At 49.1% G+C, this 11,015-nt stretch overlaps 7 protein-coding genes across 7 annotated transcripts; 3 read left to right on the top strand and 4 right to left on the bottom strand.

Annotated features, from left to right (window-relative positions):
- Positions 1 to 216: 216 nt before the first annotated feature.
- Positions 217 to 450, bottom strand: COCCADRAFT_105930 (uncharacterized protein; the record flags this gene model as incomplete). Its single annotated transcript, XM_007717857.1, has 1 exon — positions 217 to 450. A coding segment is annotated over one exon (234 nt), but the record flags the coding sequence as incomplete, so codon positions are not given.
- Positions 451 to 547: 97 nt separating this feature from the next.
- COCCADRAFT_105947 (uncharacterized protein) lies at positions 548 to 784 on the top strand (the record flags this gene model as incomplete). Its single annotated transcript, XM_007717856.1, has 1 exon — positions 548 to 784. A coding segment is annotated over one exon (237 nt), but the record flags the coding sequence as incomplete, so codon positions are not given.
- Positions 785 to 1,829: 1,045 nt separating this feature from the next.
- Positions 1,830 to 3,263, top strand: COCCADRAFT_105976 (uncharacterized protein; the record flags this gene model as incomplete). Its single annotated transcript, XM_007717855.1, has 1 exon — positions 1,830 to 3,263. One exon carries the CDS (start codon positions 1,830 to 1,832, stop codon positions 3,261 to 3,263), a length of 1,434 nt encoding a protein of 477 aa, XP_007716045.1.
- Positions 3,264 to 3,974: 711 nt separating this feature from the next.
- Positions 3,975 to 4,751, top strand: COCCADRAFT_29306 (uncharacterized protein; the record flags this gene model as incomplete). Its single annotated transcript, XM_007717837.1, has 3 exons — positions 3,975 to 4,286; positions 4,340 to 4,485; positions 4,541 to 4,751. The coding sequence occupies 3 exons, from the start codon at positions 3,975 to 3,977 to the stop codon at positions 4,749 to 4,751; spliced, it is 669 nt and encodes a 222-aa protein (XP_007716027.1).
- A 956-nt stretch (positions 4,752 to 5,707) lies between these two features.
- On the bottom strand, positions 5,708 to 7,489 carry COCCADRAFT_105929 (uncharacterized protein; the record flags this gene model as incomplete). Its single annotated transcript, XM_007717854.1, has 4 exons — positions 5,708 to 6,439; positions 6,489 to 6,959; positions 7,014 to 7,330; positions 7,384 to 7,489. 4 exons carry the CDS (start codon positions 7,487 to 7,489, stop codon positions 5,708 to 5,710), a joined length of 1,626 nt encoding a protein of 541 aa, XP_007716044.1.
- Positions 7,490 to 7,590: 101 nt separating this feature from the next.
- COCCADRAFT_105964 (uncharacterized protein) lies at positions 7,591 to 7,881 on the bottom strand (the record flags this gene model as incomplete). The annotated part of the gene is made up of 1 exon (XM_007717853.1): positions 7,591 to 7,881. A coding segment is annotated over one exon (291 nt), but the record flags the coding sequence as incomplete, so codon positions are not given.
- A 2,229-nt stretch (positions 7,882 to 10,110) lies between these two features.
- COCCADRAFT_105963 (uncharacterized protein) lies at positions 10,111 to 10,266 on the bottom strand (the record flags this gene model as incomplete). The annotated part of the gene is made up of 1 exon (XM_007717852.1): positions 10,111 to 10,266. The coding sequence occupies one exon, from the start codon at positions 10,264 to 10,266 to the stop codon at positions 10,111 to 10,113; it is 156 nt and encodes a 51-aa protein (XP_007716042.1).
- Between the last annotated feature and the right edge of the window lie 749 nt (positions 10,267 to 11,015).

The raw sequence follows: 11,015 nt of genomic DNA, 5'->3' as shown, positions 1-11,015 counted from the left end.
GCCAGACAAATACCTCACGGCGCTCTACACACCAACTCACTCGCCCTAACCCGGATCGAGCCTAGAGAAGTATCAGCACCTAACCCCGTGTAACAAATACCAGGGATGAGAACGATTGGATGACGTATCTTTACAGATTGCCGTGCGTGTTCTATGCCCTTCAATACGACTATTTGAGGGCTTACTAGGCTAATCATGGTATTTGTTGCTACTTGGTCAAGGAACACCCTTGTGTATACAGAGATGTGATAATGATTGCTCCGATAAGGCAAACGTGAAGTCAATGAATTTACCTGATCGGAGATTGTGTCTTAGTAACCGCCATGCACTGGCGACTATTTCCCTAAGCGTTTTTCGCATCCTGCATGCAGAGGTTAAGTTGGAAGCCGCGGAGATTATCTGTAAATGTGCCCTGGGGCTAGATAGGAAAGTCCTTATTCGCACCTTTTTTGCAAGTGTTAGAAATTGTTGCTACTAGAGGGGATGTTAACAAGAAGGTGGGCACATTACTTAGAATGGATGCAGATACAGTTGCCGAGGCATCTTCGAACTGGACTGGTATAGCGACATCCTGCGTTTGCGAGTTATCTGCAATCACGGTTCTGTAACCATTCTGTGTTTTTACGCTGATGATATCCTGCCTTGGCGGCCTGCGCTTAGCAAGTGTGAGCACCAGGCCTATTTCGATGAACCAAGTGCGAACGCTGATTTTAAATTCTCTAATTTTGGGGCCCTTCGGATGACAAAGACCTTTGGAAATGTCATGCGGCACCTTCTCACATGACACTGAATATGCAAAGGTTCTATAACTAGTAAGAAAGTACAATTTGAGTTGACCACAACGAGAGTAAATAATGAAATCCATCCATCCTTATATCCTCATTGCTTTCGGTCCTGACATCTGTAACATCTCTAGAATGTCCTGGCATCTAGGGATGCTTCAGATGTCCTTGACATCTCCAGATGTCATGGCATCTNATCTGTCTTCTTGGCAAGATGTCACGTCTTGGCGAGATGCCAAGTCACGTGATCCTAATGCCCCGCGATGATCATGCCCATTGGGATCCCCAGTGGTTTCCCAACCATTCATCGTCATACCCAGGGAGAGGATCCTTCTTCTTGTTGCTTGTAACAGTATTACCCTCAGTCGTAAAAACCCAGCCCCGCTACCCTGCAGAACAAGGATATAATGATTTTATACGATATCTGCCTGCGGCATTATACCTGATTCCGAATGAGATAAATGACCTATTGTATGGTATGTCCGTTTTCCTCGTCGGACATCTTGGCATTTCCGCCTTTGGAACATTAGCAAGGAACACAGCAAGAATGGCTATCCACGCTTAGTATACGAATAATCCGCATGTCGGGCACTTTGAATGCGATGCTGCCATCTTATACATTCTGCGACAATATTGTCAAATGCGAATACAAAGTATATTTCGAAAAAGTATCCAGGTGAACCGGGTGTGTATGTGTGTGTGTGTGTGGTGAAATTGCGGTCATTTGTTTGACAACGCTAGTAGACCCAGCCCGAAGGTCCGATCCGGTCTTCTTAGTTTTCCGAAACAGCGATGGCGACGAACATCAGCCGCAGTTAGCTCTCAGCCGCAGTTAGCCCTTAGCCTCAGTGCACAATTCCCAAAGGTTAAGTTATCCAGTACGATGTACTTAGAAGTATCTGTATATATAGGGCAGGAGCGCCACAGGGGATGTTTAACAGCACACTCGAAAGCATCCACAATCTTCCAAACACTTGTTCTATTCCTTAATTGACTACATTCATCATGGGACTCTCCAGGCCTTCTTCCCTATCACGATATAGCTCTATGCTACTTCTTATACCCTCCATCATAGCTCTTGTTTCTGCAGCAGCTGTGCCCGAATCAGTTGATGTCGCTGTCATTGGCGCAGGCCTGGCAGGTCTAACAGCAACGCGCGATCTTCTCAAGGCAGGCAAATCTGTCCTTGTTCTCGAAGGGAGAGACCGTGTCGGCGGCAAAGTCTACAATAAACCGTTGAAGAATGGTGGTGTCACAGAAGTCGGTGCCGAATTCGTGGGTCCAACTCAGGACAAAGTGCTTCAAATGATTGCCGACCTTGGACTGGAAACATTCGACACCTACATTGAGGGCGAGACGGTACTGTACCTCAACGGCACAAGGTCAACTTACAACCCGGACCCCCAACTTGGTGGTGCACCGCCGCTCGAAGAAGCAGCACTCGTACAGATTTCCACTACGAGAACTCAGTTGGACGCTTGGGCAGCTGAGCTGAATGTGAGCGCACCTTGGTCGCACTCGAAAGCATCTGAGTGGGACAGTATCACCTTTGATCAATATCTGGATACATTACACCTTGTGCCGGACGCTAGATTCGCACTAGCCACGTTCTGCAAATCCATTTTTGCAGCAGAGCCACATGAGATCTCGCTGTTGTATCTCCTGGTATACGTCGCCGCTGCCGGAAACGAGACGACGGTCGGAAACTTGGAAAGATTGATTGCTACAAAGGGAGGAGCTCAAGAAAAGCGAGTAGTGGGTGGTACAGGCTTGATCCCGGAGCGTCTGGCTAAGAAGGTGGGCACTGAGCATATTGCTTTCAACGCGGGTGTCTCCCAAATCACCAGGACCTACTCTGGTTATGACGTTGAGTCACGCGCCGGCAAGATCCACGCAGAGAGGGTGGTACTCGCCATGTCGCCCCCACTCGTTAATCAGATCAGGTTCCAGCCGGAGCTTCCCGGAAGTCGACAGCATCTGAATTCCGATACCAGAATGCCCGCGATCGGAAAGGGCATACCAATCTACAAGACACCTTTTTGGCGCAAAGAAGGGCTGAGCGGACAAGTTCTTTCCAACTCTGGCCCCGTGCGAGTGACTTTTGATAGCACTCCCGAAGACACTTCTTTCGGCGCAATCCTCGGCTTCATCCTTGGAGACCAGATGCGAGCTCTTGACAAACTCAGCGCGGAAGAAGCCCAGACGCAGATCCTGGATACCTTTGCGAAGTACTACGGCGGGCAAGCGAGAAACATTACAGAATTCGTGCTTCAACGCTGGGACTTGGAGGAGTTTTCGAGAGGCGGACCAGTCGCCATTGCTCCACCGCATGTCTTGACCAACTATGGTTCGGCGCTGAGGGAGAGCGTTGACGGTATCCATTTTGCCGGCACAGAAACGAGTGAGTATTGGGTCGGATACATGGATGGCGCGATTCGGAGCGGTGAGCGGGTTGCTAAAGAGATTCTGGGTAGTACCTAGACACCAAGCCGGGCACGGCCGGGTGAGACGGAACCTCCGCTTTCGCTTGCGCAGGAACCCGTCTTATCCTTTCCTTATTTTAAACTGTTCATAGATAGACATTGGGTTAGACTGAGCCGTCAGATTGATTTTTAGTAATGGACTAGCGTTATTCTGGTTAAACTTCCTTGTGTGTATCTAGGCGTGTTTGCGTTGATGGTATTTTGAGCAATTCCATGGCATAGTGAAAACCCATTCATCCATAATCGGTTCTGATCAGATAATGTGAGAGTTCGAATGGCGATGCTTTACTGCAGCCTTAATGCTATGCTTCGGGTCAGCAATCAAGATCAAAGCTGCCAAGGAAAAGGCGCGACAAAGATGGGATTTCGAAGCAGACAAAGTGACACATGTCGTACTATCCAACATTGGATTATCTCAGCTTGTACAACTAGTTTTCCGATGTCAACAGAAAAACAAAACAAACCATGGATGAGGTCATTTTTCCCAAGGACACGGTCGTCTCCGCGGTCTAGGACGCGCCTAGCAACGCCAGTGGCGCTCAACGCATGAGGTCATCGTCACTACTCAGCTTCTTGCTCCCTGATCTGCAACTTCCCTGCACCACATCATCTCTTTCTTATTTGGCTGGTTCTTGCTACCCTGGTTCAAACTTTCCGCTATCTACTAACTTTCACGGACTGATCTTGCGAAACGAACGATAGACCGAAAATGGGTTGCGGAAGCAGCAAAGAGAAGAATGCGAGTAGGCCCACGGAGATGGCGCGTCCGGTACAACTGGATACACCGGGACAGCACGACGTAAATATTCCTGTAGCTGGCGAGGGTGCGACAGTCAAAGCGAGACGGTCTCCGGACAATCCGATAGTATACTTTGACATTGCCATTGGAGGCGAACCGATCGGACGCGTACAAATGGAGCTATTCCTCGACGTTGTGCCCGCAACATCGGAGAACTTTAGGCAGTTTTGCACTGGCGAGTGCAAAGTCGGAGGATACACGAGTAGCACTTTCCACCGTGTTGTAGGTCATACTCATATAAGAAACCCGCAAACTATTGGCTGACAGCAAGCTAGATCCCCAATTTCATGATTCAAGGCGGCGATTTCATGAGGGGTGACGGTACTGGTAGTGCCAGTATCTTCGGTAGCGAATCATTTGACGATGAGAACTTCCAACTCAAGCACACCCACCCTGGGCTGCTGAGTATGGCGAACTCTGGGTAAGTCGATTACTGTAGTACGCAACAGATACGTGTGCTGACTCGATTGTTGCAGACCCAACAGCAATGGCTCCCAATTTTTCATCCTGACCGCTGCTACACCACACCTGGACGGGAAGCATGTCGTCTTTGGCGAGGTCCTGGATGGCATGGATGTAATTCGGAAGATTGAATCGACCAGAACTGGCCCAGGGGATAAGCCGCTCAGTGAAGTTGTAATTGCAGGTGCTGGTCAACTTGCAGGCGCAAAGCCATTGGAAAGCTGAGTGGTAGTTAGGGCCGGGAAGCGTGTGGGAAATACTAGTTTTCGGTACTTTTGATCTAGCGCTGTTTCTTTCAAAATCGATGGGTGAGCTGCGTAATTTGTCTACTTTAGTGGAGAAGTCTTTTCGATTAATATAGATGGCATCGTTGCCCAAAATGGGCTGGACAGTATTTTAGACGTTCTACTCTAGTTGTATGTGCGTTGCTGCTCGCATTGTACAGGTTCAACCAAGGGAACTCCGGCCGATGCAGGAGGGGGGCAGCTCTGAAGATTGCAATACTAGTAACACCATCAACATCTCATCTAGTATGCGAACTAGATCAATTTTGCAAGTACCTCGATAAATGCTACCATTGAGTCATATGTATGAATCCTATAATGGAATTGAAAACAACATACAAAAGTCAGACGTATGCTTGGCTTCACCCGGTACCGCTGTGCATCGTACGACAGCCAAGACTCCCCCGCCGTCTCTACGGGAATCATCACTTGCATACGCTGACACTTCGGCTAACATTCCGTAGTTCCCTCCGCGACATCACTTGGCGCGGCTAGCTGTGCGAAATAGCATGGTCCTATGACCTCGGCAGCACCTCCGATATTGTCGGCAGTTTTAATGATACCGACAGGAGCCCCAAGCCACTGTCAGCCGCTGTCCCAGCGGGAGGCGGCATGCCAAGGGTGGGAGGCGCCATGCCAAGTGCGCTATCAAGCATGGCGCTGAACTAGGCTTTTTTTGGCTGAGAAACTACAGTGCTTAGTAGAAGGACGGTTGATCTGCCTGTTTTTCACAAAGGAAAGCATTTGCAAAACGGGCGGTGAATTTGAAGTCAGAAAGTTATTCATTCGTGCCATGCCGTTATGAAAGATATTCCGACCTCTTTCGGCGACCAAGGAGTTATTATGAGGTCTTTGAGATATCAAAGATCCCGCCCCTCGAGCCGCCGATCGCGCGTCTTACCTCTTGACGGCTTCTATTGTTTCAATACCATACTCCTTTTCTCCCATCGTATCTAATCCCTTGCTTCTCGCAACAACCTCCTCCTGGGTAAGGATGGGCTTGCCACGAAGTTGTGCCCATACCGCCTTGTGCATTGGACGCATGAAGAGCGCGTCCATTTCCTCCAAACTGATACCCTTTGTCTCGGGTACGAAGAAGAAACTCCAGATACCCATGCCGACAAGGATAGAGGCGAAGAAGAAATATGCGCCATAACCTAGGTCAGAAATCATGTAGGGAGTGCTTCGGGCGATGATGAAAGAACCAAGCCAGGTATCGGCAGTGGTAAGCGAGACGCAGAGCATACGGATATCCAAGGGGAAAATCTCGGATGCGTAGGTCCAGGTGATACCTTGCCATGTAGCGCAAATGATAAATGCGTTGACGTATACGCATACCATGGCCAGGTAGCCCCAGCCATTTCGTGAGACATCTCCTCTGAGTGCAGCACCGGCTGGATCTGCCTTCATGACGTAGCCACCGATGTACCACATTGGAATGCAACCAAGAGCAGCACCCCAGATCAAACCCTTACGGCGACCAACCTTCTCAACGACCCAGAAGGTGAAGGTGAACATGCCAAGCGTCTTTGCAATGCCGTAGAAGCCGGTAGAGAAGAGCTTAAGCGATGTACCTGAGATACCGAGAGTCTCGAAGATGCGTGGTGCGTAGTAGGTAATGATGTTTACCTGAGTATGTCAGTTATGCCATCTTTGTTGGTTCCGCACATTTACTTACGCCAGTGAAAGATTGCAAGAACATGAGGGCAAGTCCAATCGCCATGCGGTTTCGGACACCCTTTTGGAAGAGCTTCATAAACTGGTCCTTCTTGCTCTTGCGGTTGGCACTGCGCTCCTCAACCTGAGCACGGATCTCGCTCATCTCGTGTTGAATGTAAGCATGTGATTCGTCAAGGCAACGAATCTTGCATAGAATGTTTTGTGCGCCTTCGAAGTTGTCCTTCTTGGCAAGGTAACGAGGCGATTCAGGGCACCATGCGACACCGAGAAGGAGCAACAATCCAGGAACAAGCTGAATGGCAAGTGGGACGATCCACTGTGTCTTGGAGTTGACATCGATGGTTCGATCGGCAGCATAGTTGATCCAAAAGCCAAGCATACCGCCACCTTGGGACGCTATCTCAAAGATACCGACCAGTCGGCCACGGATTGAGGGTGGAGCAGTTTCGGAAATATATACAGGCACCACCTATGAAAATCAGTATTTTCTCTGCACAGATAATGTACTGTTGTCAATGCTTACCATGGATGAAGCGCCAATGCCTAGACCAGCTATAGCACGGCCACCATAAATCATGTTCAGTTTACCTTGGGATGCAGTCATGAGCGTACCGCCGAGTAGGAAGATGGAAGAAGCTATTATCATTGTCTTTTTGCGTCCAATGCGCTCGGCAAAGGGAAACGCGAAGATTGCACCAAAGAAGCAGCCAGCCTGGAAAGTAGAGACGATGTTTCCCTGAATGGTATCACGATTTGCTTTGGGGATACCATTGAGGCCAAAGTCTCGAATGAACGAGTTGAGAGCCATGGTACCGCCAATGACGGCCGTATCATAACCCACTGCATCTGCGTCAGTATTCCAAGCACTGACAAGAAAGACCAGAGATAGTTACTGGCTAGCGCCGACATGGACGCGATAAGGGCAATGGTGTGGATCCGCCAATTGCGGACCTCTGGTGGGTCTAAGGTCCCCGAGGCATGAGTGTTAAAGCAACCCATATGTTGGATGGCAGTGAACTTGTTGGACGGAAAGATGAATGGAGTGATATGGCTAGACGCCTGACTGTGGAATTTCGTGAACAGAAGGACTGGAGGCAGCTTTATGCCCGTGGGCCTCGTCTCGAAAGCAACATGGCCAAGTCCGCTACCGTGAGACTACTACGAGGTGCGCTACTGCCTTTCCCCGCGGGGAAATACTTGGAGGCGAAAATCGTTCCACCATGCACCCAACACCTGCTGTTCCAAGCCATCGACGACACTGTGGCAGCGAATCTGGGCGGAGGCGTGCTTGGCCGCTGACCAGGTGAAGCCTTGCCGATGGTTGGCATTTGCAATAGCGAGAAGCGATAGGCGGGCGCCTGCGCGAAGGCTGCATGGGATGAGCTTGGCAGGCTGGCATTTTTCAGACGACGTTATGGTGAGAATCGACAGTTCGGCACAGGCACGTGACCTGTGCGGGGTAAAGCGGGTCGCCCCATGGAGGGAACGGCACGCCTGTTTTGACGACCGTTGTCGGACATGCCGATCCATCTGAGGTTACACTACACACACAATCCTCCGTCCCCAGCGCCTCTTACCACATACCCCGATGCTGATCACCCGAAAAAAACTTGGTCATCCAGTACTTTGGACGTAGCACGGTGTCACAACTCTCGAAATTGCGAACACCTCTGGGCTGCCAACGCCCACATTGTATGCGATCCTCCTCCTTCTAGACTCACCTCTGTCTCCACGCACTCTTGGTCACGGGATGGATAAAGACTTCCAGTTATCTGCATGCTATCTCAAATCCAGTCGCTTCCAAGACGATAATAAAGCGGGACGACTAGCCAAGATGCGGCGAAACAGCGAGTGCTAATGAGTCGTTGTGCTCGGTAAAGTCGGCCGTGCACACCTTTACGGTCATTTTCCCGGCTTTCCCTGCATCGCAAGAAGTCTTAGCTAAGGTGTACAGCTTGGCCATGATACCAGCGCGGCCGGAAACAGCACACCCTCTTGGTGTACTCTTACTCATACTCATCTCCTAATGTCATGTTTTGTTCACGCGCGAGTAGCAAGTCCCAGCATCAAAGTTACTCACTATCATATTGGTCCTGCAGCCGATGAGGCTCTTGGGGATGTGGTGAATCGAGTGGTAATGTATCTGCGGATCCATTTGATACTGCTCTCGTGGTGGATCATATCAGACCACGCGACACACTTCAGCGGCTGGGATACTTGCGTGGGGCCATCTGTCCCTTGGCAACATCGCTAACATGTATTTCATCAGCCCGAATCCCTACTTACTCGCAACTTCCGAAAATAGTGGGCGGAATTGGTGGACGTTGACAGGTATTCGCCTCGAAACACAGATTCAACCAAGCGCCAAGATATACACAAGACTAGGGAAAAACGTCGTATCGACCGGTCTAAACGCTAATAAGATATGCACCGTCTCGACAACAGGATCTCGGGTCCGATAACCGTGTCATTCCCCGCACGCACAGACACTTGTACCCCAGGCTAAATACTTAGCTGCCCGAGCTTTGGATCCTTCACATGTGTTGGGCTAACGTAGTCTTGGGTTATTCATAGCCCAGTTGCCTGATTATGTGGGGTGGCATTGGACTATAACAACGTACCGCCAGCCCAGGCTGTACCATATCTATTTAGTTTCACCTACCTCGGCTCGGATTCATAATCCAGATGGTTCTCAAAGTGCATAGCTTTGCTATGCTGGCTCCATGCGCCCTGACTAACGTCTAAGGAAAAAGCTACTTTATCAGCCCACCCACGTTGACGTGGCAAAAGAACAGCAGAGAAGTGGCGAGTACAGAGAGATCCGACCATCTGATGGAATTCCGGTCTTGGATGATTATGAAATTATCATGTAAGAGAGCCGAGCTATTAACAAGTATCTTGGCAAGTAAGCCCACGAATCGATGTCGGAATAAGGCCTCATCAAGTTTTTGCTCACCTATCAGAAAACACTGGCTAATTAGAGGCATTTCGTTGGTGATGAAGTCACTTTAGCTGACATATCCAATCTACTCAAGGGAGCAGCTATGAAGGCTGGAAGTGGAATTTCATGTCCGTGAGGTATCCAATATGTCGAATAGTAGTTGAACGAACTAGAGGCAAGGAAGTCTTTGGTAATGACTTCCAGTATCATAATTGCTTCTAGTGATCAACTGATTATAGTATCTAGGTGTAGTACTGAGCACTTCGATTTGCAACAGAACAACTCTTTGCAACTTTATGCTGTCTGGGTGTACTAGATTTGATCTGGATCTGAGACCAGACTATTGGCTGGATCTGCTCCATAGTACAAGTATAGGCTGATAGCCATAGTTGTTCTATGTGCTTTCGATATCCTCTCGTACTAGGCGTATGACTTCAATTGTTTATTATTCGTTTGACGTAACTATGGCATATCAGAGGAATGTTTCTTATGTTTTTTCTTTTTTTCTTTTTAGAAAAGGACAACAGGCCGCACTCCAACCTATCAGCATCGGGTACTGAAAAAAAGACTTTGCAGTCAGAGTAAAGATTCGAATGAGATGCCTGTAGGTACTAAAGCCTCTGGAGTTTCGGCTCCGAGATCTCATTAAGCGAAGCCCCACTTTCGAACCCGAAAAGGGTCATCTGGTACTCCTGTATACACAACTGTAGGCCTGTAGGTATCCATTTGAATCAAGGTTCTTCTGCTGTTCCATGCACTCCCATGTGCCTCTGAGTGACACTATTGCCGATACTGACCCGAGTAGTCTTGCCTGCGCCGTTACAGTAGCTACCATGTGTTTCAAGCTAATCATCTCTCATTCATTCAGAAGCTCTTTTTTGCTACAATTGGCAAGGGATGACCGACAGGATGAAAGGTTACTTTAGTAGCAACACATCCTATGATACGGTTTGAGCGCTATCGTCTCAGTATGAAATTCTGGCTCTTGTCAGGTTGCAGACCCAATTGGACTGTACTCAGTGCTCCGCCACAAATCCACAACCCTGCTATGCAGCAGGTGTTGACTATTCTTTCTGTACGATTACTCGTACATCTGACCTCTGGTATGGGCTCGATAAGGCTGGATGAAGTACTGTAGTAATATTTTTCCATCGTTGAGTTGATCTGGCGAACCTCAGCATCTCTCACGGGACTACATCAGGGTGCTGTACCTGCACAAATCTCCTTCTAAAGAACCACCTTCCAAAGCTTCGGTATCAAGTCCTTCACAGCTGCCCTTCACCTAAGTAGTCGCTGTTGTGGAGGCTGTGCAAGCTCAGCTGGCCATTGGTGATGCCAACTCCGCGGCAACCCACCCGGGCTACAGCCTGCAATATAAGTCGCGCACGAGGACACCATGAAACACTTCGAAGATATCGCAGCAGGTCTAGATCGGCGATGCCAAATCCTGTCGAGAGTAGGCGCTCCAAATATTGGTTGATGCGCTCGAGAAAGTCAACATACCCATTACGAAGGCTGAGCTTTGCCAAGTAGGGCTTTGGGGTCCTTGATCAGCTGCGGCTTATTTCTAGAGCATCATACGTC

This window comes from Bipolaris zeicola (assembly GCF_000523435.1).
Source record: "Bipolaris zeicola 26-R-13 unplaced genomic scaffold scaffold_198, whole genome shotgun sequence".
Lineage (NCBI taxonomy): Eukaryota > Fungi > Ascomycota > Dothideomycetes > Pleosporales > Pleosporaceae > Bipolaris > Bipolaris zeicola.
The sequence above is the reverse complement of the archived record's forward strand: the minus strand, read 5'-3'. Positions and strand labels throughout refer to the sequence as shown.